At 34.6% G+C, this 27,484-nt stretch overlaps 7 protein-coding genes across 16 annotated transcripts in view; 2 read left to right on the plus strand and 5 right to left on the minus strand.

The window, feature by feature from the left end:
• Positions 1–122: 122 nt before the first annotated feature.
• On the minus strand, positions 123–2,969 carry LOC128894652 (PP2C-like domain-containing protein CG9801). Of its 2 annotated transcripts, none has more exons than XM_054156537.1 (7): positions 2,845–2,969; positions 2,145–2,450; positions 1,844–2,070; positions 1,575–1,775; positions 1,167–1,464; positions 611–1,100; positions 123–525 (listed from the first exon to the last, which is right to left on the minus strand). In XM_054156537.1, the coding sequence occupies exons 2-7, from the start codon at positions 2,309–2,311 to the stop codon at positions 310–312; spliced, it is 1,599 nt and encodes a 532-aa protein (XP_054012512.1). In that variant the 5' UTR covers positions 2,312–2,450; positions 2,845–2,969; the 3' UTR covers positions 123–309. The 2 variants fall into 2 exon arrangements, with proteins under 2 accessions (XP_054012512.1, XP_054012513.1); XM_054156538.1 differs by lacking the exon at positions 2,845–2,969 and adding an exon at positions 2,611–2,765.
• On the plus strand, positions 2,937–9,722 carry LOC128894639 (protein zyg-11 homolog B-like). 3 transcript variants are annotated; one of them, XM_054156501.1, is made up of 11 exons: positions 2,937–3,082; positions 3,251–3,294; positions 3,822–4,070; positions 4,142–4,373; positions 4,467–4,661; positions 4,758–5,152; positions 5,228–5,373; positions 5,524–5,912; positions 6,038–6,407; positions 6,487–6,823; positions 6,925–9,722. In XM_054156501.1, exons 3-11 carry the CDS (start codon positions 3,938–3,940, stop codon positions 7,050–7,052), a joined length of 2,325 nt encoding a protein of 774 aa, XP_054012476.1. In that variant the 5' UTR covers positions 2,937–3,082; positions 3,251–3,294; positions 3,822–3,937; the 3' UTR covers positions 7,053–9,722. The 3 variants fall into 3 exon arrangements, with proteins under 3 accessions (XP_054012476.1, XP_054012478.1, XP_054012477.1); XM_054156503.1 differs by lacking the exon at positions 3,251–3,294 and having other exon boundaries at positions 2,945–3,082; XM_054156502.1 differs by lacking the exons at positions 2,937–3,082; positions 3,251–3,294 and adding an exon at positions 3,317–3,610.
• Positions 9,723–10,946: 1,224 nt separating this feature from the next.
• LOC128894678 (polyadenylate-binding protein 2-B-like) lies at positions 10,947–13,179 on the minus strand. Its single transcript, XM_054156594.1, has 7 exons — positions 13,033–13,179; positions 12,011–12,147; positions 11,793–11,907; positions 11,627–11,694; positions 11,293–11,534; positions 11,087–11,179; positions 10,947–11,018 (listed from the first exon to the last, which is right to left on the minus strand). The coding sequence occupies exons 2-7, from the start codon at positions 12,143–12,145 to the stop codon at positions 10,985–10,987; spliced, it is 687 nt and encodes a 228-aa protein (XP_054012569.1). The 5' UTR covers positions 12,146–12,147; positions 13,033–13,179; the 3' UTR covers positions 10,947–10,984.
• Positions 13,180–13,358: 179 nt separating this feature from the next.
• LOC128894684 (magnesium-dependent phosphatase 1-like) lies at positions 13,359–14,482 on the plus strand. The gene is made up of 4 exons (XM_054156599.1): positions 13,359–13,676; positions 13,777–13,831; positions 13,910–14,131; positions 14,212–14,482. Exons 1-4 carry the CDS (start codon positions 13,631–13,633, stop codon positions 14,366–14,368), a joined length of 480 nt encoding a protein of 159 aa, XP_054012574.1. The 5' UTR covers positions 13,359–13,630; the 3' UTR covers positions 14,369–14,482.
• LOC128894662 (DNA primase large subunit-like) lies at positions 14,350–16,304 on the minus strand. Its single transcript, XM_054156563.1, has 4 exons — positions 15,834–16,304; positions 15,485–15,753; positions 14,843–15,408; positions 14,350–14,761 (listed from the first exon to the last, which is right to left on the minus strand). Exons 1-4 carry the CDS (start codon positions 16,010–16,012, stop codon positions 14,510–14,512), a joined length of 1,266 nt encoding a protein of 421 aa, XP_054012538.1. The 5' UTR covers positions 16,013–16,304; the 3' UTR covers positions 14,350–14,509.
• Positions 16,305–17,211: 907 nt separating this feature from the next.
• On the minus strand, positions 17,212–18,530 carry LOC128894683 (39S ribosomal protein L12, mitochondrial). The gene is made up of 4 exons (XM_054156598.1): positions 18,345–18,530; positions 17,744–17,978; positions 17,541–17,669; positions 17,212–17,456 (listed from the first exon to the last, which is right to left on the minus strand). The coding sequence occupies exons 1-4, from the start codon at positions 18,404–18,406 to the stop codon at positions 17,340–17,342; spliced, it is 543 nt and encodes a 180-aa protein (XP_054012573.1). The 5' UTR covers positions 18,407–18,530; the 3' UTR covers positions 17,212–17,339.
• Positions 18,531–20,323: 1,793 nt separating this feature from the next.
• LOC128894659 (cytohesin-1) overlaps positions 20,324–27,484 on the minus strand; it is a 26,316-nt gene continuing 19,155 nt past the window's right edge. For 4 of the 7 annotated variants that reach the window (XM_054156552.1, XM_054156551.1, XM_054156547.1 and 1 more), the window contains 4 exons: positions 25,327–25,932; positions 23,538–23,649; positions 22,641–22,871; positions 20,324–21,782 (listed from right to left, as the gene is read on the minus strand). In XM_054156552.1, coding sequence (XP_054012527.1) covers positions 21,607–21,782; positions 22,641–22,871; positions 23,538–23,649; positions 25,327–25,896 — 1,089 coding nt within the window. In that variant the 5' untranslated portion in view covers positions 25,897–25,932 and the 3' untranslated portion in view covers positions 20,324–21,606. Of the gene's footprint in view, positions 21,783–21,991; positions 22,062–22,640; positions 22,872–23,537; positions 23,650–25,326; positions 25,933–27,484 lie in introns of all 7 variants that reach the window. The other 3 variants (XM_054156549.1, XM_054156550.1, XM_054156548.1) reach the window with 3 other exon arrangements.

A 27,484-nucleotide genomic window follows, 5' to 3' on the forward strand; every position in this document is an offset into this window, starting at 1 on the left:
CTGTCACTGATGCGTGTATCTATACACATGTTATTACATATGTAATTATACCGCGTATACACATTATATACATGTATCGTATAAATCGGATTTATAATCACAATGAAATAAATCTTACCATATACAGAATAAGCACGTATATATATTTCTTTTATTTTAAATAATAAAAAAATTGTATAAACAACTTAATTATACAATATTTAAAAGAGTACCTTTAACTTAACGCTTCAAGAAAAGTCTTATATAAAAACAATTTAATTTACCACTTTTTTTTTAAAAAATAAAAACTAAATAATATTACATGGTTAATTATAAAACATATTCTGAATCAAAGGATCCAACTACATGTGCTACAACCGTTGCGTGATCTAGCTTTCCAGGAATCATGGATACCTTATCCAATGTTTTTATTCGCCGAGTTCTCTGCTCTTGTTTGGAAAGTTGAACTAATTGGCCGTCTTTACTTTGCGCGTAATATAAATCTGTGTCTTCCAATATTCGTCTCTTGGCAGCAGTTATGCGCACCTTTTATTATGTACAAAAAATTAAATTTATATTAGTATTTGAAATTAGCATTTCCATATTGTTGCGCACACTTTTTGTAACTTACTGCAAAATCCAAAAGAAGTTCGCATAGATGTTTGGCACTGTTACACGGCGGACCTTCTCCGGATACACCTCGTCGTAACAAATCTTCCATTCTAAGAAGCGTGAGTTCGTGTCTTTGATACGCCTCGACTACAGGCAAACTGGATTTATTTCTATTACTATTGCCGGATTCCGTGTGTCTTAAGTTTTCTGTAGATTTTCGACGCGTTTTCGATCTTCCTTCGGGATTATTCTTTACAGCTGAATCAGGTACAATATTATGGCATGGCAGGACAGCAAATTTTCCAACTACAGGATCGAAATTGTCCGAAATTCCATCGCTAGTCAAGAAAACGATATCTCCATTCTCAACTTCTGTCATTGCAAGGGTCAAATTGTTTAATTCAGGATTAGAACCATCGACAGGACCTAAAGCTCCAAGTGCATCGCGCATATCGCGCATACAGTGAATATCATGAGATCCTCTTGTTATTTCTCTAACTCCAGATTTTCTGTTAACGTCAAATATTATTTTTATGGCAAACGATATAATAATTTTTAATATTCGTGTGCATTACCTTGAATATACGTAAGCTAAACTGTCGCCAACGTTACAGGTACAAGCCATGTATTTTTTCTGACCTGTATTAGAGTCAGAATTTGGCAGTGGAAGAACTGCACATACGGTTAATGTCGTGAGCATTCCCTGTTCTTGTAGAATTAACGAATGTGCAGCATGGAATGAACGAAGTAGTGCTATAAAAACGTCTTTCGTTGTTGTCATTTCATTATTAATCGAAGGAGAAAAAAATGCCTTATTCAAGTATTCCATACTTCCATGTACCGCAGATCTAGCTGCGATACTTGCTTTGGTACCTAATAATTAAACCTAATTATATCTTTAATTGTTTATAAAGTATTTTTACTGTACCATTTAAATATACTGTATATATTCATATAAAGATGTCGTTAAAAAATGGTCATACCCCAATTAACGCCATCGGCAAGCGCTAAAATAGCTGAATTCGATCTTGCTACAATACCAAAACAATCTGCAATTGGTTCCCCGTTATTTGTATCATTAGTAGGATTTTTCTCGTATAATGTAGTAGCAATTCCATATGTCATTTCATGGGGTTTAAACCAATCTGCGATACCAGCGATCGTAGGTGTTGCTGTAGTAGATGCTGAAAGAAGCAATTCCTTTTTATCAAAACCTTTCGTCAAAATTCAATAGACGTTTTTCGATACTTACTGTTCCTATTATGTTCACCTTGATCTAACATATCTATATAATCAATATCGATATCGTTAAGACTTAAATGCTTCTGTTGCAGATTAACAGCTGCAAGTCCATTATCTGGACCAGTATGAGCAGCAAATACTTGTTTGTCTTCTTGAAAATTTCTAAGTTGTCTACTTGGCAGTTCTTCCGGATTTCTACCATGCAAAATTGGCGGCCCTTCTTGCTTTGTTTCTAAACTAAAATTATGGTTTATATGGTAGATGTTACTAAGAATATTAATTATTAAACATTGTTTGAAAACAATTCTTACCCATCGAGATATCGTGTAATAAAGCAACCACTTGTAAAATCTTGTGTTAACGATCTGGGACTACGTAAAGTTTGTTCTCCTTGACCTATATTTTCTACAGCACCAGCCAAGTTGCTGATAGATAGTTGCCGCATAAAGCCAGCAACTTTTTTCCGTAAGCTGGGCATCCTTATTAGAAATTAAATGTAATTGTAGATAGAGCACCGATCGATATCAGTTATCATGAAACATGGTGTTACAAAATGATTGCTGCTTATCAGCACACTCAAATCATGACCTTGTCTTGAAACTCATTTTTCTTTAAACCTTAAAAACCAAGAAAAATGTAAAAAATACATCGTGAAAATACGTACAATTTTTCTTTTTTATCGTATAATATTCCATGTTCAATCTTTATTAATAATGCATAAAAAAGAGTCGAGTAGTAAAATTTCTATTTGTACTGTTTTTTTGTTTTTATACGTACACGTGAAAAAATTCAACAGAATAAAATTACGAAGCGATAAAAAACTGCTCGTTTTTTAGATTTCATATTTGCATTACAAATCAGTTTCTTTGGGAATCGTTAAGCTTATCATTTTTAAATCGAACATTATCATAATTGCGTAATACGAGACAGTCGTTAAATCTAAGAAAACAAATATTTTTAAACAACACCTTTCTAGGTATTGCAACCTTGCTTGAAAAAAAAAATTCTTACCGTGCTGGAATGACATTGTAATACACATTGAGAAGCACATCGTTTCCCACTTTACCGCCATATTGATAATGTGTCAATAACCGATGAATTCCTTACATACACTTATTTCACTATGTCTTCAGAACCGAACAGACTTCGTTGACCGTCAAAGGCTGTCTGTAATTTCTTACGCGGATACAGTTCGAATGGTAAATTGTTACAATTAGGACGATTAAAAAATGTTTTCCCCGATATCGAGGTATGTCCGACTAACGATAATCATTATGTATCACATGATACAATTTTCAGCGTTAATCGAATAATACAATTGCGATCTACATATTATTTTTTCGTTCGAACGTATTACTATCGTCGATAATCTTGTTCGTGTATTTTACGATATACAAACTTTTCTGGTATGTTTCAGTCTGTTTAGACATTTGGCAAGTCAATATGGCGTTCTCTCCACAGGTGAGAGACTACGATTTTCTGCAGTTTTTACAGTTCCGTATTAGTGTTATTTGGAAAGGAATTCGTACGTGAATTCAAACGTTTCATTGAAATACCATGTTCACGCGATATGCGTTTATAGATTAAACGAATAACTTTGCAGTTTTTATTGGTCCATTTCTGATACATAGCATATACAATGTGCTTAGATGCATAGTGACACAAATATTTATTCCATTTTGTGGACTTGTCATTACGTAATCATTATTTAAAATTCTGTCACCTGCGTGATAGGAATACAATGACGTGCGTGGTTCTTTTTTGATGCTTTCCTTAGGTACTGACGCATATGCAATTGTAAATTATTATTTCGAGTGATATAAATATGACACATTTCGTTATCGTATGAAAATTAATTGTGTATGACGTATTTCAATTTATTACGAATGATAAATACATGAAATTGTCATGTAAATTGCTTTACTTGATTTTATCTTAATATTCGGGTAGAGTGTACAAAATTTACAGACGTGCATATGTTTGTATAGATTCTTTGAAACAAATGCAAAGGAATGAAATGGAATTAGATCACTTGAAATAATTAAATATTTAAAGAGCATTTAAAAAGACAAAAGGAAAACGTGTATGTAAATAGAAATATAAGATGTTCGAATCTCCAAGAAGTTTACGGGAGGTTTGCATCGATTATATCTGTGACAATATTTCAAGTTTGTGCACATGCCGTATTAACGATGCGGATGAACAGTCCCCTAGTTTAGCAGGCACAACTACTTACAGTAAGTACAATTGCTTGGTTTAGTTTTTTAGAATAATATTCATCGAATTATAATTAATAAATTATTTTTAGATCAGAATGTTAAGTCTTCGATAAGTACCAGTAATGTAGATATTCCATGCACGACAATAGCTAGGGCATCTAGCGATGTGTCGTCAACTCCAACAACAACATTTAGTTTTTGGCATTCAGATGTTTTTTTACCTGCTGAAATTTCAGAGCAGTTATTATCTAATCTTTGTGAAAAGAAAAGATTAACAGACGTCACTATTACGCTTTTCGATTCAAAGTCTACCAGATTAAGGTAATTACATATTATTTGTTAAATTAAGAGGATTAATTATCATGAAATAAAAATACGATTAAAATATTAATCAAATTCATATATTCTTTACAGACACGTGCGATTAAAAGATGCATCCGCATTAACAGCAAAAGGCTTAAAAGTTTTAAAACAGCATAAAGTAGAAGAATTGGTAGTAAATGGATTAAAGATAACTGTTAATGATCTAATAAGTTGTTTAAGTGATTGGAGTTTACAAAACCTTCGATCATTGAGCGTGGCAAAAGGAAGTTTTATGGGTTGTTCACGGTATTAAACATCAACTATTTTCAAATATATACCAAACAAAACATTTCTGTAGCACATGGTAGTATTCATGCTACGTATATTTGTATTTTATAACAGGTATTGCGTGCTAGTAACGTTAAGCAAATTAAGAGCTCTGAATACATTGAACGTATCAGGAACAGAGTTTAATAAACATGGTTTGGAAATAGTAGTCGAAGACCTTCCTCTTTTAGAGAGTTTAGATATTTCGTGTACAAAAGTTGATGATGTAACACCGTTGAAAAAATGTAAAAATCGTCTGAAGTCTCTTATCATGTATAATTTGAAGATAGATGAAAGTGCAAATTTAATCTCAGTATTATTGGAGCTAAATGCATTGAGAAATTTAGATATTTCCGATGAGAAAGATATGCATGCTGTTAACTCTGTGTTAGGGCCTGCAAAACCAAAAATAGGACAATTTTTGAAAGCTATACATTGTATGCCATATCTAACTAATTTAGATTTATCTGGTGGGTATCGTATCTTTAACGTGTTGTTTCTATTTGTAACCAAATGGCATATTATCATTTTTTCATTTGCTGTAGGTAAAGGTGATATAGATTCGAAAGACTTGAAAGAATTTATTAAAGCTCATCTGTATTTAAGGTTTTTGGGACTTGTAAGCACAGATGCTTGTTACGAAGACAGTTTAACAAACTCGGCAAATGCAGACTATAGACCTGAACTTGTTGTAAGTTATTATGATAATGATGATGATGATGATGATGATGATGATGATGATGATGATGATGATAATGATAATAATAATAATAATAATTTAGATGATAAAACGAATATTTGAAAATATTAATACCAATTGTTGTTATTCTTAACGCTGTAGGTTAGTGGTACAGCAACAGAATCTCAAATTTTAGAAGCCCTCAGAAGATATACATGCAGACCACTCTATCTAGAGAAATGTTTGCTTAATTTATTCCGGTTAACGCATAACTTTCTTGAACCACGGGTTGATGTTATAAAGTTAGTGTTAGCTGGAATGAAAGAACATCCACAGGAAGTTCGTGTGCAGGTACCATGCACTGCATGCCTTTATAATCTTTCCAAAGGTGAATTTGCTATTATGATTCATCCATCGATACTCAAGCAAGTAGTAGAATTGACCATGGTAGCAATGGAATCTTATCCGACTAGTCATCGGCTACAAATGAATACGCTACTGACGTTATGCAGCGATAGAATTTTACAGGATGTTACCTTTGACAAATACAGGTACTCGAAAATTCTAGACCGAAATATCAAATCCTAATCGAAAGAAAAATCTAACACGCTTTAATCTACGTCTATAATTCAATTTATAATATTACTTTGTTATTTACTTGTTTTCATTTCTACAGATGCGCAACATTAGTAATGAATTCCTTGTTGATTTTCAATGACCAATCAATGATTCGTATGTCTGTTGCCATTTCCTCGATATTGGCAGCAAAAATAACACCGGTAGAAACATCTAAGCTTGGTGCTCAGCCACAGTATATGTCTAAATTACTCTCGATAGTTAGGTCTAGAGTCGAATCTAAATCAGTAGATATAACAATGAAATTTACATTAAGTGCTCTATGGAATTTAACCGATGAAAGTGCTTCAACGTGTACAGCCTTTCTAGCTCAAGGTGGAATAGAGTTGTTTCTTCAAATGCTTGAAAATTTTCAAGGAGAGTCTAGCGTTGAGACTAAAGTACTGGGTTTACTAAATAATATAGCAGAGGTTCGTACTATAATCTATTGTTTTAGAATTTTTAAAACTGAACGTCAAACAAATAATACGATCATATCATTTATTGCAGGTTCATTATTTAAGACCAAGGCTTATGATACCTAAATTTTTGTGGATGCTTTCTTTGTTGCTGAATTCGGCGCACATTGATGTATCTTACTTCGCAGCAGGTATTACTGCACATTTGCTTAGCGATGGACCACGGCTATGGAATACAACGACTTTACAACAGACTAGAGATGAATTACTGCAACAATTAGCTCATTCTGTGACACATTGGCGAACACCTCAAGGAGAAATGGTTGCTTATAGAAGTTTCCAACCATTTTTCCCGCTTTTATGCTGCTCAGATACTCCTGTTCAACTTTGGGCAGTTTGGGCAATACAGCACGTTATTACAAAAAATCGTGAGTACAAGACTATTCCTACAATAGACGACTACTTTGTCATATTGATGCGAAGCAAATGTGTGAATGCTGTCTTATATCTAAATTCTTCTAATTTGTAGCAAAACATTACTGCAGCATGTTAATCAGAGAAGATGGTGTAAAAATATTAAACTATCTGGAAACTTCACATCCAAACATACAAAGTTTGCGACGATCAATTCTAAAAATGATCGAATTAAATTCTTAACGATGACTATTGCCTTCCAAAACAAAATTTGCGTACCATGAAGTTGGTATACTAGTCAATGTTTATATCTATGCAATCTTATTATCCTGTTCTTTAGACCAAGTAATAAAACTATTATATGAACACGGACATTTATCAAAAGAGGGCCGTAACGAGGCAACAAGTCCAGGATATTGCTATTAAATTCTATAGATTCAAATTGAGGACCTGAATTAAAAATCTGATTACTATGAAAACGCAATTAAATATCTAAAGGTATACATTGAGTTTGGAAGAGATAAATTTCTAATGTTTTATTATCACATACTATATTCTTTAATTGTTAAATATATTTATATACTTTAAAATGAAACGAAAACATCGATCAATTTAAACAGCAAGTACTAATGTTTTGAGAATTAACTTAATTATTTGTTATAGGTTATATATCGTTGTATATTATAAAGTTACAAACTAATATTTAAGGTTCTAGTCTAATAAATCGAATATTAATTATGTTAATGCGAGATTTGTGTGTCTTTACTGACATATGCAGAGCATCCTTATTTTCCCAAAACTTAGGTGCTTTTTGTGCCTAGCGTGACCGTTAAAACAGTATTAATAATCATAGTCTCATTACTTGAAAGCTATATTCAAAATACCGAATCAAATGTTGCTGGTGTTAATACTTTACAAAAAAATTAGTGAGGTTAGACTAGGATCTTATGATTATAGTATGCTTCAAGACTATAAGTTGTTTGCATTATTATATACTTCCTATAAAAATACATTAGTAATTATTTTGTCCTGTTATACTTTTAACGTTTTGAATTCAGGTCTTCAGTTTTACTGTTAACGCTAATATTTTAAAACTTTTAGAAATTAATTGTGCATTTATATGTGTTCCGGAATATCCCGACGTTTTAATCATATATTATACATACTTTTAAACTTATGTCGCCGGCTAAATTCGTTGAGATAATGTTTATGTTTCTTGTATCGTCCGTTGTCGTTTAATACTTCGTATAACTAGAGCAAAATAAATCAAGGGAACGCGGACCGAAAATTCGTATTATTTTACAATAGGTGAAATAATTAAACCTTCAAGGTCGAAGGAGATTATTTCATGAACAATATTGCCTTCAGAGATATAAAGAAATGTAAATTTCTAATCAAATAAATGTAACAATATTCTGATTATATCTGTTATAAAAATATTATTAATTTGTATGAATAAAATTTATCCTTCTGATAACATTAACTGTTGATCTGAAATGTAAAAAAAATGACAATTTAAATGTTACTGAATGTTAATAAACGCAAATCATTAATTTATTCGAGTTATATTTATTTTACCTGTTTCTGTTACAACGTTGAAAGTATGCGAACCTAATAAAAGTAGTTGACGTACAAATTTTAAGCCAAGAAAAATCTTTATTTACCACCCAAACATTACATTTATATGTTACACTTATATCTTAATTATTCTTTTCTCGTTTTTCTTTCTTTTTTTTTTTTTAATGGAACGTAAAAATTGTTCGTGAAATTTGTATGATTATCACTCAATTGATGCTGATGCTGCACTGCACCTGCAAAATACTTAGCGACATGGAAGTAACGTTACGAAATGTAGCTCGATCATTAATATGTGGAAACTTGGCTCTCCCCCTAACGTCATAGCACAGTGGATTAATGGTTCAAAAACATTTTACACGCATCTTACAAATTAGTAGCAATGTGTTTGAGATAAAATTGAAGATGTATAGTTAGTAATAAATAAATGAAAGTTGCACAGATCGATATCAATGTATGAAATACTCCATATGAGAATTATAACATAATTTTAGCAACTTTCACTTACTATGCATACAAAATTTAGTATTATCGTAATATGATATTACTAGACATTCGTATTGCAGTTCAATTCTTATTTTAATTTGACATTTGAAACACGTGCTTCACCGAAAACAACTTTTAATAAATACATTCGAAATTATTGAACAAATAGATAAAGGTTATATTTATTTACTTCGATCGCCACATAAAATATTTTTTGCCAACGTTATATCAGCCTTTATAATATATCAAAATATTTCTAAAATAATTATTTTCTAAGCCCCTAATATAATTCCTTCGTTTCGAGTATATGAGAAAGCTGTCCCTTTTTTTTATATCAATTTAATATTATCTTAACATATTTTAATACAATTACCATTTATAGTCAATTATTTTTATGTAGTTTATAAAAGTTTTTTTTATTCTACGTTAATTTGATCAGATAACAGAAATCTAAGTTGAAACAACCATAATTACCATAGATAACAAAAATATATAAAAGTCTTGTTATATACATTAAAAAAAATGTTAATTGGTAATAGATAAAGGTATATCTATGTTAGGAAATATTTTACTTGTAAATGTTAAGAAATTAGTGTACAAACGACAAGCAGAACCTGTTATAACATTAATAATGTATAACATGTTACAATTATATATACGTATGCATAAAAAGAAAGAGATATATATTTTATTTGGCAATAAATTCAAGGTGCACACGTACTTTTTTCAAAATGTATAATGATCGAATTAGACCTATTCTTGTTAAAATATTTAGTATTTATAGAATTATATACGTATATACACATATGTATGCGCGTATATATATATATACATACACACACATAAAAACATTTGGGGATATTTTTATATATTAACATGATTTTATTAACATTCCAAAGTTTTATGTATTTTTGTAATCTAAACGGACTTAAGTTCTTGGAAACTAATAAAGGCTGATATTATAGAACCAGTTGAATTTCAACTGCTCGAATGATATAAAAACACAATTGAACTGCAATAGCGAATCATCGCTGATCTACATTTGTAATGTTCATATGATGATTTATTAAATCAAATATGATTAATTGTGCCCATCTTTGTCCAATCTTTTTTTTTTCTTTTGACATGAGGTTTTTTCTTTGTCTTTTTTTTCCCATCGTATCAGTTTTTTTTTTCTGTGGACATATCATAAGAATTTACTTAAACACCTTAGCAGCATTATACTGTAATTCATGTTCGTATAAATATGTAAGTTTTGTGTAACCTATAAATAAGATATGCACAAAAACTTACAATATCTAATATTACAGTACACTTGGCCATATTCTATGGTATGAATTTTTGAACACCTATTATTTGGAAGGAATTGAGAATACCACAAAAGAAAATAAAATCAAGTATCTATAGAGTATCAACTTCGATATAGGTGTTCCATTATCAATATTTAAAATATGGTCAGGTGTCGAGGCTGACTATACACTTAGAGCACAGCATAGCATTCCAATGAAAGCCAATGTATCTAAATATGAATTCCATAATGTTCACTGTAGAAAATTGATGGATACTTTGCAACAGTTCTAATATTTAAAATGTTAGTATCGTAAATGTACAATTTTTTAAAATAAATTATATAGATACATCAGAATTATAAAATAATGATCAAGAACATACGTTAATCACTGAGAGAATAATATTTTTACATTCACTAAGGAATGGCTAGAAAACGTGTGGAACATTTTGTTTCAATATTCATCATTAATATTTATACTGACTTTTTATAACAATAATACCTAAATGGTTCGTTGATTTGCCAGCCTTTCCTACAAATGTATTGCTTAGCAATATATAAACTGATTGTTCAAACGAAGTGATTTTTCTAAATTAGTTATGCTTGATTTTTATGGTACAATTATACGCTACAAGATTTATAAGAGATATTCATCTATAACACATGTAATTATTTTTAAGTATAAAAAGTTTTTTTTAGTTACCCTTTTATTGGACGTTTTGTTTGAACAATCACAGGAAACAGACGAACTAAAGAATAATGTATACCATGATAATATTAGAACTTACCTTAATTTGAAAAATAGTAGTCAAATGTTTTAAAACGGTCAATACGGCATGTAGTAACCCCGTCTGTAAGTCCTACATAAAAAAAAGTATAAATTTTAAATTATTTAAATTGAAAAAGCACTTATAACTTCGAAACATACCTAGGTCGCCTTGTGGGTCTATACCCGAAATACGCACTGCCACGTATGATTCCTCTGGCCATACCTCGGTAGCCTCGTGCACCCCGTGGTGCCCTGAAAGCATATTACTATAGCGTTACCGTTCAAATTCGGTGTCCCTTCTCCCTATACAATAATACTGCACACGTCATACAGTCGTAAATATAATATTTGTAACTTTTAAGCACCTATTCGTCACTGAGAGTCCTGGTCTATTTGTTCTTTTTGGCATTACTTTAATGTGACGCCCCCTAAACATAGATTCATCCAGCGCCATAGCAGTTTGTACAGAATCCCGTTCTGCAAATTCGATGTAAGCAAAACCTTTAGGATGCCCATCAAATTTATTGCACAATATAGTTACTCTATTGATACTGCCGCAACCGTGAAAATGATTTTCCAATTCTTCTGCCGTAGCGCCATAATCGACCTGTATTTTTGTGTAAAAAGCATGATAATCAATTATTTCAAACAAAAATAAATCACGAAAATTATTATCATTTTTATAGAATATCAACTTACATTACCAACATAAATGGATCTATTATCAACCTCCATCTTATCTTCGAGCGACATATTTAATGGACTTGCTGAAAATTTAAAAACACTATAAAATATATATTCGCGATTATAAAAAAAATTCATATTAATTTAATACACATACAAATTAACAAAATTTACAACTTACTTATACCAGGTGGACTACCCATGTTCATCTGTTTGTCCACTTCAGACTGTAATTGTTTCAATTTTTCTGCTTCCTCTTCCATTTCTCTAACACGTGCTTTAATGGCTTCTAGTTCCTGAAGTTAGGAGAGACAAATTTATTTAATAAAATTTATAACATTAATTTTGTAAACATTCATTCTTATTTTTAAATGTTTGTAGCAGAAAAGAATAAAATACCGGATCATCGATATTTGCTTCGTTTAATTCACGCTTTACACCATCGCATTGCATAATGGCATCTCCATCTTGACCATTTTCAAGTCCATCTAGACCATCAATGTGATCTGTAGCTAAGAGATCTGATTCAGACATTTCTGTAATAATAAAAAAATAAATAATATACATGTATGTTTATGTAAACAATAGGCAGAATGTAATACATGTTGTCATTATCATTATAATGATTTGTATAATCTGTATTATCATACTGTAATGAATTGCATAAAAAGAGGTTTTTCTGCAAGGTGAATATGCTGACTAATTTAGTCAGAGATATATTAAAATTGCTCTGTTCGAAACAATTTTCTCTCTTATACTATACATACTAAAGTAATAACAACTCAATACGACTATATCGTAGAATCTTAAAATAAATATTATCATACATATTATATATGTATATGTTATACTTGAGCTCAACCTAATTTATCATTTTAAGTTGTATTTGTTTTCTCACCAAACATTAAGTAAACAAAGTACCAGGATTGGACATTTATAATAACATGGTATAAGTGCATGAATTAATACTAGACTTTACTTATTCTGGGCAATATAGTATAATCTAAATAGTAATTTAATAATGTGACTCGTAAGTCACGCAGTTAGATTGGTAATACAAATTTAATACTGTGGTAAATGAAATGTTTGGGTCATCTTTGGGTGATGTACCAACTATCTAATTTTATCATTGAGAATAACAGTTAATATTGAAGTACAAAAAATGAGTAAAATACTTAAATATAACGTATAGAAAAGTATCAATTATTCAAATTATTATAAGAAAAATATAGTTACTTTACGCGAGGTAAATTCAATAATACATATATAGATACGATTGAAAATTATTTAAGTAACGATGCGATTTAGTAAATATAACAAAAATAATGTGCAATGCATGAGTTTTGCGGGTTCGCATCGTTGCGATTTACTTAGGCTATTAATATTTATTATTATCAGTTATAGAATGAAATGCAACGTACGAGTATAACTTCAGACGTTCCTATTATCTAAAATAATAACTTTATAATAAATCCAATAATTATCACCGATCGGCACTCCACGATGTTCTACAAATTCGATAAACGAGATTGACGCTACCACCGAACAAGATGAACAAAATTCAAGGATTGTAGATATTGGAAGATCGCCTTAACGTGTACTTCGTTCACGATTGGTCGTAACAGGATTCGGAAGTGCTTTTTCATTGGTCAATGACGAATGCACAAAATTATTTGTGCACATGAAAACACAACATTTTTACTAAGGTTATAACAAAAGTATAGATCAGATTTTAGAACGAATTATAATTTATGACGATTCACGTTTTACATAAAACGATTCTATTAAACCTAATTATATGAAAATATAAGTGATTTCTGTTATTGTTAGCTGCTGTTACTAGTAACGATTCGTTATAAAATGTCACGTGCACGTGGCGCTGATGCAATCGAAGCAATGTCATTCTCAGTTTCAAATATTAGAAACTGTACCTTAAATACGCATTTGCTATGAATTGATTATGTAGATTCCCTGTAACTTATCTATTTTATGTAGTAAAGTGTAATAGCTTGATAGGAAATGTGCAAAATGAATCGACAACCTAAAATAATTGTTTTCGATTTGGGTTAGAACATTTTTTTGTAGGATACCTTATCTTTTTTCTATCATAGGAAATTGTGTAAATAAAGTGTGATACGTATTAAAATAATTGCATTGTATTTCAGATTATACTTTATGGCCATTTTGGGTTGATACTCATGTTACTCCTCCGTTTAAAAAGTAAGTCTTGGTATTTCGCGATTACTTGCGAAAAAATATGCTATTGATTTTGTTTCGTTACCATTAAGAAAATTTTAGGAAAGGAAATGAAGTCGTAGATGCTTACGGTAAAGTTATACGCTACTACAAAGAAGTACCTGATATTTTAAAGCGGTTATCAGACAAAGGATACGAGCTTGGCGTTGCATCGCGTACTTCGGAAATTGAAGGTGCTAAGCAATTGTTAAAACTGTTTAATTGGGAGAGCTATTTTAAGTATAAGGAGATATATCCAGGAAGTAAAGTAACCCATTTCTCTAAGTAAGTTTTGCATAAGAATGAGAGACACTTTTACTTTGTTTATCTTGAACGAATAATCGAGATAAATTGTTTCATTCCAGAATTCAAAAAGCATCGGGCACTAATTATAAGGACATGTTATTTTTCGACGACGAACATAGAAATATTGTTGACGTCGGGAAACTTGGTGTTACTTGTATACTTGCACGAAATGGTGTAACATGTGCACTTATAGAAGATGCTTTAAAAGATTTTTAATAGTTTTGAGTTTAGACAATAATTATAAACATGAGACATTCTTCAATAGTTTAATACTTTAACGATAATATGTACATAATTTTTATTTATTAAAAATTGTCTTTGTAATAGAAATATTTATTATTATTAATTAATAATACATCACGTAGTTTGTTTAATCATTGTTAAGTAATATTGTAGCGGGCTGTTGATAAGAATGTTATCGTTAGTTTTTTGATTGAGCATTTTCAAAAATTCTCCACAAGCAATTTGAGGAGTTTGAGGTGATATAGTATTTAATAATTCTGTTACTTGATCATCTGATAATGACAAGGATAAAAGTTTCTGAAGAGCATTCATGTCAAAATTTTTAAATGGACATCCTCCTTCGTACATTGGTCCAGAAACATGTGCCTATAATATGAATTCAAAAAAAAGTAATTATTGGTTTCAATAAAGTATAAATTTTGCATGGTGAAGCAGACTTTCACTTACACACATAAATTCACAGTTGGGTGATTTATAGTTTCTTCGAGAACCTTCTAAACCGTAAAGATGTCTAATGCTATACACAAATTTACGTTCATTTGATTGCCAACGGTGTGAACAAATAGATGTGCATGAATGAGGTTTGGAATATTCTTGTTTCCAATAATTTATAGCATCTTCTAGGAGCATTCCGCTATCTTTCAGAAAAAGACTATAGTGTAATCTTGCATAATGACTAAGTCTATGAGTATTCCGTAGTTTTGTATGGAACTGCTGCATACAAAGTGGAAAATTTTTTGCTTCATTGTCTATATTCTCTACGGTTACGCGTCCGCATCCATAACTTCTTTGAAATATTTGGCAGTGGATCTTTTGATATAAATAATCGATTCTAACATCATGATTTATAGTGTATTGTGCTTTTGATTTCATACACTTCACCTCCATAGTCATGTATGTAAAAAATAGCGACTGGAGTATTTCTTTCCATTTAGAACAATGTACAATAGCATATCCAGCATTCAAGTCTAATTTTCTTCCCTTTATTAAGTCTGGCACTAATTCAAATCTCACTTGAAAATATAAGAAAAAATATCATTTTTAAATAATTGTATGTCGAATTAAAGATTTCATTAATTTAATATATACCTTTAGTTTGAAAACTACTGCAATCTATTTTATGATCTTTTGATATAAGATGTTTGAAAATAGATTGCTTTAATAAAAAAGTACATATATCAATTAATGTTCTATGAATTAATTTGTCCTTATCTCCTAGTAATCTTAGTTGACGTATGATACTTCTTAATAATCTGTGTAATTGTCTAGGTAAAATATGGTGCAGTCTATTCTGGAATAATAGGATTTCCCTGGGAATCCAATAATTCCATAGATCGTATGACGCGGATGCTAATAAACTAAAATAAATACATTAACAATCCGCGATCAGTATTCGCGATCAGTGTAAATTATCAAAATTACTTTAATAACTACTTACCGTATTGAAAAATGTCCAATTTTATCGTACGCTGAATTTTCTAATAAATATTCAAAGTTACCGTTAAATTCATGAGCTTTAGCCTGATACAGTAACTGTAAATATTCTAACCTAGCGAGAACGCATTTTTCTAAAACATGAAGCGATACTTGTCCTGTAGGAGGTTTAATGTAAAACATCTTTCGAACAAATATATGTTTTAACGAATAACATTTGTATAATAGATCTTTTTAATGTTTGGTAACGAACTGTCTCGCTCGATCCATGAATGATTAGTAAACTATAAAAATTCATTGCTTTGAATCACGTGACATATCTTTTCTCAATTATCTATTTTACAAAACATTCACATTTCGTACTCATATTATTGTACATTGTCCAATAAATCATGTTTACATTTTTTGTGACAATCATTTATAGCTCATTTAGAGAGCCGATGTATTCAATGTATTACAGCAACAAAACCACGTGACCGCGTGTTAATCAGTGGCGTGGAAGTGGTTTAACATAGACCTCTAGTGTCTAGAAAGAAAGAAGAAAGTATCAGTGGCGCCATCGGTGGGAAAACGCCCAAGTTTGTACCCGAAGCTCCACTGTGTGAGTGCGAGAGAGAACGCAACAGTGTGCGACAGCGATAGATCTATGCGCTCGAGTGCAAGAGAGAACGCAACAGTGTGCAACAAGGATAGCGACTACACATAGCCATTTTGTCGGCACTTTGAACGAACAGATATTATTATTAATTTCTGAACTTTTGGAATGGCGGTGTCAAGTACAGATCAATATACAGGGTGTCCCAAAAATGTTGTAACATCTTGAAAGGGGTGGTTCGGGAGGTGATTTGAAACAACTTTTTCCTTAGCAAAAATGTTGTCCGAGGCTTCGTTGAGGAAATATTAAAGGAAAACACTGACCAATCAGAGCGCGCGGATACCGTTGGAGCGGCTGCGATAGCGAAATTCAAATCACCTCCCGAACCACCCCTTTCAAGATGTTACAACATTTTTGGGACACCCTGTATACATTCAAAGGCCATTTTCAGTACGATTTGGATTGTTACTAAGTAGTTTAAATTAATAATAATATATGTTAACGTTCAGCGTGTCGACAAAATGGCGAATTGTTGTCACTATCCTTGTCGTATATTGGTGCATTCTCACTCGCGCTCGGGCGCATACGTCTATCCTTGTCGCACACTGTTGCGTTCTCTCTCGCTTTGGGTACAAACTTGAGCGTTTTTCCACCGATGGCGCCACTGATACCAACACGCGGTCACGTGGATTTGTTGCTGTAATACATCGGCTTTTTTAATGAGCTATAAATGATTGTTAGAAAAATGTTAAACTAGAACACTTGGAAAAATTATTTTCACATCAAATTGTATAACAAAATGGTGCTTTTATTCGGATCTCATTCGGTCTACAAATCATTACAAAATGCTATCAGAGTTTTTAAGCGTTTTTCTGGGTTCTAATTAATTAATTTATGTAAATTAATAAGTAACAATTATACAATCTCCGCTTGACCACCCACTTTTTCTATAGATTCCTTTAATTTTTCTGCCTCTTCTTTCGAAATATCTGTCTTCACTGTTGTTGGTGCGCTTTCGACAAATTTCTTGGCCTATGCAGAAGAAGAACGATATGGCGAGATAATCGAATATTTCGAAACAAGTTGAATGCGACGCTAACAAATCATGTGCATTACCTGTACAAGATTGAAGTCTGGCATTATATTCTTCATTTCCTTTATCAATGCAACTTTATTTTTGTCAGCAAAACCTGTTAATTTAACAGTGAATGAAGTTTGCACTGCTTGTTGTTCAACTTCTTCTTCCTAGAGCAAAATTATTATACATATATGTATCCATTTCAGATTTTGTAATGGCCAAAATAGAAAATTTCACATACGTCTGGTTTGGATAAAGCAGCAAATCCACCCATGGGCATTATAGGCGCATCTGGTAAATTTAATCGTTTCTTTAATACTTCACTTAGTTGCGCTACCTCTATGAGATTCAAAGAAACTATCTGATCTGCTATTTGATCTACTTTGGAACTAATTACTGATTCCTTCTCTGGTGTAAAAGAAGGTGATACGAAAGGTTCACTGACAGCTGTAGCTGCTTCTGTTCGTTGAGCAATGCTAAAAAACAAGATGGTGTAAAGATATTAGTATTTGTTTAAAATGATACTAGTAAAAGGTGGGAACAATTTTGATACTGGGTTACAAATACCTCAAGCAGGGTTAAATTAATTTGTTGTACTTTCCCCTACTTTCGAAACTATAAAAATTGCTATTAACAATTAGAACCAAATATACTTATATTTTTGAACTTAATTCGTTTAATTGTATTACACTAATATATGTTTAGTCGAATAAAATCTACGTAAAGCATTAAATTCTTTGAGCAAAGTTAAAATTCATTGTTACTTTTAATGGTTTACACTTTACATGATTCATGGGTATACTCGAAAGTGAGGTTATGTACCTCAGGTTACATATTCCTACCATTTATGAAATTGACGAATGTGATGGATGTCCCGTCGAGCGATATATCGTAGCGTGTTCATTGTTTATTTCAATAATGATACGTTTCAACGTTTAAACAACAAATACTTGCATGCGAAGAGAATTATTGGTGAACGTAGAAATGAAATGGAAGTGCGGTCAAACAGAATCGATCACGTGACTATGCTTGGCTTAATGAGCATGCTCCAGCATGCTCTAGCATAGACCGGCATAGACCAGCATAGACACAAGAATAAAAAGAGGAGGTATAAATGTAGTTTTTGGACACGGTTAGCAACGGTTAGTGACGCCTATTTGAGAGGGAAAATCAGTGAGAATTGTGTCTAGTTTCTATTGGTTACATTTCAACGCATGAACCATTGGCCCGGTTTTTTATTCAAGATACATATATACATTTATACAAAGGGCAAGAGATGTGCAAATTTTGTTTACCCGTAAAAGAATCCGATAAAGAAATATTCTCCGTTAAGTTTCTTACGAAATAGAAATATTTATTATGTTTAAATTAATACATATAAGATTGAACGTACAGTACACAGATCAATACGAATACATAACGGTTATCGAGTGAAAATAATATACAACAAAATGTACACATTTTTTTGCTATAAAATTTTTTTTACACAATTCTTATACCGAATCAATTATCTTACCGATTACAGAAGTTTATATCGTTCTACGCGTATGTCATTTCCATGATTTACCCAAATTTCTATACACAAGAAATATACTACAAACCAACATTTGTAATGTATTCTGCTAAACTACGAGATTAGTTTTGATTTTGCTTTTAAACAATTTTGATAGCATCATCTATATTGTTCTTTAAAGGACAGCTTTATACATTCCCTTGTTCACCAAATTATTTCATGGTATTTGTGGTATCGGTTTATAATAATTGGTCGAACAGCGTTTCGTTGGAAATTTACGGGACGCTGTGGTATTATGGTCTCCCTTCCGAGAAATGGCAACTCGATGCAATAGCAAAGATAATCAATTCGTCGTTTCGAAAATAAATGTATTATCGACGAACAATTTTTAAAGTGAACACGATACGAAGGACGTTAACGAATTACCAACGTAGTTCGTCTAAACTAATTTTATGCAGCTCCTACCTCACGTTTTTGATAAACCACTATAGATACGCCTGTAGCGTTAATCCATCGACGCGTTAGTAGTAAATAAAAAAAGAAAAAAAAATAGAAAAGAAAATGTAGTCTCTGTACAAAGCCAATTCAAGGACGGGTCAATGGCCACGAAACAATTATTTATCAATCTAATTGAAAGTGCGTTTCTTCGTGACTGTGATGGGATATAAATCATTGTTTTTTTACCACAGTTAGATTTTGCGTAACGTTAAAAAACTTATAGTCTAGAATTACTTCTGGGTTTTGTTATTTAACGTATCGTAGTAAGGCGTTTTCGATGTTCAACATTCCCTTGCACGTAGCAAAAAGACAACGTAAATCTTTGAATTTTCATTACCTCGTACTCATGTTTACGACGGATCTACTGTTACAATTAACTTGAACGAGATCTCAAAGGCACCCGCATCGTTATTCTCTCTATTTTTTCATTTTCATACCGACACCAAACGCGAGTGTGGTTTAAGCTCGCTAGGATTCACGACAATCGTTAAACTGGAAAGAATCTATGTTCAAAAGTCTCTAATTCCAAGACATACTTGTACGTTACTTTACACTATAGACGAAGAAACAAGGAGCAAATACAATGACAAAAGTTACAAAATTCTAATATCTGTGGGTAAAAATAGTTTTACAAATATTATTGTGACTAGTAGTAATAAATATATATCGAAATATGGAGAGACTATTTTCGTCCATTAAAAACATTACAAAATTGGTTTCAAGAAATTGGATAAAAAATGTTTCATCGTATTCTCTATGGCTTTCATGTAAAGATTATAGGAAGAACTAAAGTAAAAAAAAAAAGTAATCTCTGTGTAACTTCGTTTACTTTGAATAACATAGATAAATCTTTTCAGCATTCAATTTTTAACATATGAAAGATTTACTGGATCTCGATTATGCTTTATGATGAAATGTATGTCAGGCGACTGTAAATATTGTTCAGGAGGCAAACTCTTAATTAACTGGATTTCATCAAATTACTATTCATTTCTAACACAACTATTAATATATTGCAATATGTGCACACGCGCGCGCGCGCACACACACACACACACACACGAACGCACGCACTCACTTTCACACAAAATATATATATATATGTACATTAAACGAAAAGAAAACTATGTCGTTTTTTAATCTACAGTCCCGCAATTGGCTGAACATACCATACTCGCAAACTGTACGATAATGTGCAATCCAGAACAATTCTGGAATATTATGGAAACATATTACCTACCTTATCCGTATAAGTTTCATTTTTGTTTTCAAATAAATACACGACTATCACATTAACACACGTGTCTTACCGATTCAATTCTCGCGAGTTCAACAGACACACGAGTTTTTATCCCACGATACACTCTCATTCTTTTTACAATTTTCATTTCTCGTTTTCTATGGGATACACGTGAAACGATATTTACGTACGAATAATCTGTGCAAAATAAATATTTCACGCATCTCGAAGTGATTCGGAACGAAGCTTCGTTAATCGTCTAAAGCTGCCAGGAAACACGAAAGATTTCACTCTTTCCGATTCGTTCTCTCGTTTCCAATCACAGCAGGAATATCGATCGTACGGTAGTATTTCTCGGTAAGATACACGCGCTATACTTTGCTAGGGATTTAACGAGCGACGGAGAAACACGACGATAGAAAAACTCGATGGTTGTCATCGTCGTTTCTCGTATCTATCGATCTTGTGCTCGCCCGATACTTTCGTTTACTCTCTGGCTTTGAACGCATAAAATAAGTTGAGCGCCTTGCATTTCAGGGAACTCGAACACTCGAAGTCTAGCGTCGAATTTCTTTAAATAATATACCTATCTAGACCACTAAGGCGCAGCGAGTTTTTTTTTTTTATAGAAAATGTAACACCGAACGACTATCGAGCCAATGGCATCGTTTTTCTCTCTCTTCGTTTTTGTGACTCGTTTCCCGACTCGTCTTCGTGTCGTATACGACGAAAGCTACGCCGATGACGAACCGTCGCATAGGTAACCGTCAAGTTCTTCCTTTCCTGCGAGATTCTCAGCAGACGCGCCGATCCTTCGCTGAATCTACGAGCGGCTTATTCGTTTGATTGTACTTCACGATCCATAACCAGCGACGTAGGTTCGTGAATAGACAGTCTTTTGTCTCACCAAGCTTCTTTCGAAGCTGTCTACGTGGCGACGTTTAGCTCTTCGAGTGTACGTTGGTCTTTTGTGCTTTCTTTTTCCTAGCCGCCAGCATATCGTAGAACGGGTTTTGCGATATGCTTTGTCTGTAACAATTAATCAAAGTTGAACACGCAAAAAGAAGTTACGTAAGTGCAACGACGATCGTTATAAAGCGGCCAACGCGATTAGCTTCGACATTTAATAGGAATTTCGGGATGATCCTGTCAAATTTCATAGAAAAATTGTACTTTTTCAATGTAGAAATTGATTACGATTGATACGACATTCTCAGATCGAACGCGACGCGACTTACCCCACGCATTTGATCCATTCTTCTTTTTCTTCGTCCGTGGCCGCAGACATTCTGTATACCGTATGCTTACCTGGAATAATAACAGGAGAATAACAGGTACGGATATTTTGTTCTATTTACCGGCTGCGCGATATTAATTGTTAGAAAGTGACTTGGAAGACGCGACTGTTAACTGGTGACAGTTCCGTGACTATTTTATAGTTTCTTTTTTTTTTTCGATTCGCATGTCACTCGATACAGGAGTAAAGCCGGCGACTGACTTGCAACAGAACGCTGTAATGTAACTGCTCGGCACGAATTTTACGGTTTGACACCAACGTTACATTACAAGGTCCTTTTTGGAATCACGAATGCTCGCTTCGAACTCTCGGCTGAATTCTCTTTCAATGCTTCCTACTCGGTTCAGTGAAAAGTAGACGATGAAAGAGGTTCGTGAAAAAACCGACAGACCAGTGGAGCACGGTTCGCTCGTCACTTGCTAGTCCGCCAAACTAAGCGAATGCTCATTACAATGTTCTGTTGCAAGTCAGTCGCCGGCTCAAGGTGTCGTATGATCCGAGGACTGAGTCATCGTTCTCGAAAGCGTTAATAAGACCAAAACGATTGTTTACAGATTGAACGTAGTTTAGTTTCCGTAGATCCGTTATACCTTCGACAACTTTTCCCTCGCTGTCCGTTTTGCACGCCTTGATGAACTCGGAACCGGCGGCGTACAGCTCGAAGCAGTGCGGTTTGTGCCGGTCCTGCACCTCTCTGACCTTGATGTTTTCCAGTGGAATGATGCCTCGTGGCTCCTTGTCCGTGGTGTACTCGAAGTAATACAAACAGTTGTCGTTCAATATGAACCATCGTCTCTTCCAACTCTTGTAACGTCCGCCTGGAACAGTAAACGGAAGGTATTGAAGCTGAGGATCGATGCACGATTACAAACGTGTTATTTACCTGCTGTCTCCGTCAGGGCAGCAGAGGGACAAAGCGATACGATATAAGAAAAAAGTAGGTTCAGAGAAGCTTAACGATCATTGTTTTGTCATTGCTAAGGTGTTTTCCTGAAACAGCGATCCTCCAAATGACCGACTTTTGCGGTCTCTTAAAACGTACCCAATAGATCTTTTTTTTTTTTCATCGAAAGTACATTTTACCGCTAATTTGATCCCGTGTATACGCGTGTGCGTGTGTTTAAGGGCCAGGAATCCCTATGTACAGTCTCGCGACATCCTACAACTAACCACCGGGGATATCTTTGGAATGCTTGGACGTAACGCCGAAAATATTCGAGTCATCCGAGGTTTGAAAAATCTCCACAGGCTAACAGTTTGAGAAACACCGAGAAACGCTGTTCCAGGACGTTGTTCTCACTCGTTCCTTTAATCCTACATAGCGCATCTATTCGCTTTCAATTTTACACCGAGGATCGAAGTACTCTATTATACGTGACTTTGATTTCCATTTTCGCTGGCGACTGTTTATGTTATCGACGCTTATTATTTGGCTTGTCCTATGTGTCGCATCTGTAAGGTCCGCCTCGACGTGTGCGTAGGATTACCTTGTTTCCAGAGCCAACCTTCCTTGTCAGGGTTGAAGAACGTGTGCATCAAGTCGTTACCGTCGTCTTCCGGTATCTTGAATGGTTCCGTCTTTATACTTTCGTACAGACTCTGGAAAACGAAACAACGGACACGTATAACTTTTTGTAGAGAAATAGCTGTACATTATTGGCCCAAGTCATTTTACCGTATTCCACCGGCACTTTCGTATTACTGCCTTGTAGCCATACCCTTTCGCTAAAACGGATTCTCGTCGGTGGCTGGCTACATTATGTACTACTTTTATATCGTTATACCTATCTTCGAAAACTGCCATATTTCCAATTAACAGAGCCGGTTCGGGCTATACTTTCAGGAAGGGTTTTAATTGCCTGACAATATACGGTAAAAGTGCTAAACTTTACATACGCGTAACTTTTAAACCGTTGGATTCCTGACGTTAAAACTTTTTAAAAAGTTTCATGAACTCTAGGGATGAAAAACTTTGACTGCCAAGGACGTATATATACGCCCTCGAGAAATGGGCTTAGAGAACTATTTGTATTCGTTAAATCATTTTTTTCTTAAATATCATCTCGTAGGGGATGGCGAGACGAACACTTTTTGTATGTACAGTTTATTTATAGCATGCTTAGTTTCGAGAATAAAAATTGAGAAGTTGGATGTTCGTTGGAAAAATGGAATTTCAGGGAAAGGGTCCATTCAAGTTTTCAATTTTTATCTTTGAAATTAAACTCAATTTATTCGTATGAATGAATTATAAATATAAAAAAGTACAAGGTGGTACTCTTTTTTTTAAATTCGACTGTTTGAGTGTTGTTCTTTTTTTCTTTAAGAAGATAGCAACAGAATCAGCTCACTACGAGATCTCGGGAAAAAGGTTTTTAAGGTTTTTAATTTGTACTTTTGAAACTAGACGTCCTATGAACAAACTGTAAATATAAAAAATGTTCGTCTTATCATACCCTATAAGCTGATATTTTTTTCAAATTCACACCTCGAATCACTCTTAGAATTTCCAGCAAAACTCGTCCCGCGGCCAAAGAGTTTATTACAATTTTTAGTGCCCCGAAGTACAGTTTAATCCAACTCCGTCGTCGAACGTTTTTCTAGATGGTATCGGAATTTCGAATAGATTTTGGCTGTGTCTAGCGCTGGTCGCGACGCACCGCGGCACTTCGCGTTAAATCAGTCATTACGGAATCAATGAAACGTACTTCCCTGTTAGCCCCGTATGCTCATCTAACAATCGCGATCTGGACACCGACTCGCGAAGCGCGCCAAACCAATTGCTTTATATCCTGGTCACGAATCACGAATCATACGAGCCATACGAGCGTACCATACGAGCAGATCACCTTTCGGTCGGTTCTATGTATGCGATGACGTACGTCCGTTATCGCACGCTACAACATTATTCAATTGTTTGTCGTGCTTGCAAGCGTCTTCTTGCCTCTGCGATCGATCGCACGTTCTCGCTACCTGCGGTTACCCGAGACGATTTTCAAAGAAATTTCGTAAGATTTGAATGTCGCGCAAAGCGAACACAGCAAAATTCCTTTCGACGCCGTGAGGTTTTTCTTTGGGAGTAAATTTATCTCGATTAGGAAGCGCTGTCCTTTCGTTGGCTTTGCGACAGAGTGTCCCAAAATTGTTGGAGTTTCTTGAAAGGGGTAGTTCGAGGGAGTGATTCGGAACAGCTTTTCAACATGTTTGGGACACTCTGTATATTCAAACCGTAAACTCTTAGCATAAGATCTATACGAAGGACAATTGATTGATCCTTACCACGAGAAGTTGGCGAGGCAGATCCCCGCCATTGTTGATGCCACGATTCATAGATATGAACTGTTCGACGCTGGGCTTATCCTTGACGCTCGGATTGTGCAGAGAGGTGTTCAACATGATGATGGCGAAACTGAGGACGTAACAGGTGTCCGTGTTGGTGAATATGTTCGGATTCAATTGGCAGTACCTCTGCGCGAAGCACTCCATCATTCGGTCGATCTTCTGCGCTTCGCCCGGCAGCCTGAACGACCACAAGAACTGCCGGAGAGCCTGGACCAGGATCAGGTCCGTGAAGTCGTGCAGCTCGACGAACGCCCGGAGCACCCTCTCGTTGAAGTCGTGCCGTTCACCTAGGTAGTCGCCGATCGCTGTTTTGTTCAAGCCTTCGCCCTTATAGAGGAACTGGGCGACGTCCTCCGGGGTCGGGGCGAGGAGGTTGTGTTCGATCAGGTACTCGATACCTTTCTTCGGGTCCATATTGAACTTTTTCCGACCGATCGACGTTTGCTTGGCCTTGTTGGATGGCTTTGTCTCGTCGGCCACGAGTCCTCCGCCCTCCATTGCCTCCATCTCGGCCACCACTTCGCCCAGCTCATCTTTCAGTTGCTGAAAAAGGAAGACAGGTGTCGGACAATCGCATGACAACGGCTACCCTCGCTCTCGAGGATGGATTCGTACGTCGTATTCCCGATACATTCAGAATCGTGCAACGCGAAATCGAATTCCAGACGGGAATCGATCGTATTCGATATAAACAAGAGACGAGCGTCAGGCGTCGAGGCGTTCGGAATAGGCCTGCAGAAAACTCGGATGTTTCGAGTTGCTCGCGAGCCGAATCGAGCCTGAGACCCAGTTTTCGATCCGAGTCGCGTACTCGGAAGAAACGAGCAGCTCGAAGGAACCGAGTAGCTCGGACCAAGTACGCTATTTAGATCCAATTAATTCAACAGAAACACCTAGCGTTCATTTTATTTCTTAAATCTCTTCCAACACGGGATGTCTGCGTACCAATGGGTTCAACTGTATCGAACCGACGTACTTTCGAATATTGTCCTGTTACAATCGTGCTTTCAACTAGGTTCAGGAAAACTCTCGATCCTCGCACGAAACGGTCGGAATATTCCGCAAAGAAATACGCGTAAGCGCAAACGCAACGCAGCAGAACGAGAAGCATCGTTCTTCTTGTCGTACGATCGTTTTCTCTTTTATCGAAGGTATTTTACCCGATTTCCCGCGGCACGGGAAACGAACGAGGAACTTTATCCAAGACATTCCACGAGGATGACACGGTAGCACAGAGAAAATCGATGACCGCGCCCATTCGTGTAATATCCTCTTGGCGATTTTTGTCGACGTCGGAATTGGAAACGACGCGAACACGCGATCGTGAAATATTTGTCGAAGACCGCGTGTACGTTCGATAATATAATCGTGGAAACGGACGCTCGATGTTTTCTATTCGATATTTTGTTATTCGACGATGAGATTAGCTTCCATCTATGAAATATAAAAAAATAACGAGGCGCGTACACGATGCGCCCTTCCCGAGGAGGAAAAGCATCGGCGATGACATCGTGAAGAGGAATGAGGAGGGTGCGGGGCAGGCACAGGGAAAGACGTTATCCCGGTGTATGTATAACAGTCGCGTTAAGCGCGTTATACGCCGGTCTATTTCTCATTCAGGTTTCTCGATCGACGCGACGGTTCGCTGGCAAGGAAAACGAAATTTCCGTCTGTGTTATACCCACCACTGATATAAATACTGTTTTATATTCGATACAACCAGGAAAACGTTTCGCTTGATCCTCTTGCACGCGAAACTCGCCAATTATTCTCTCGTAAGAAAGATCACGTAGCCAACGTTTTCGTTCCATATGAAAGAAAGGGTCGAGGACGATACTTTATAGCAGGGACTTCTTAAACTTTTTTAGTTCGCGACCCCATTTATGATTGCGATTCTTTTTCGCCGCGCATACATTTTAAAGAAAGATATGCGAATATTTTGTGATGATTTATTGATTAGGCAACAATATATATATCATGTATATATGTGTATATATATATATATATAATATGTATCATGTATATATGTATCTATATATCATATGTATCATGTATATATGTATCTATATATCATATGTATCATGTATATATGTAT

The sequence above is a fragment of the Hylaeus anthracinus genome, unplaced genomic scaffold (genome assembly GCF_026225885.1).
Source record: "Hylaeus anthracinus isolate JK02 unplaced genomic scaffold, UHH_iyHylAnth1.0_haploid 4, whole genome shotgun sequence".
Lineage (NCBI taxonomy): Eukaryota > Metazoa > Arthropoda > Insecta > Hymenoptera > Colletidae > Hylaeus > Hylaeus anthracinus.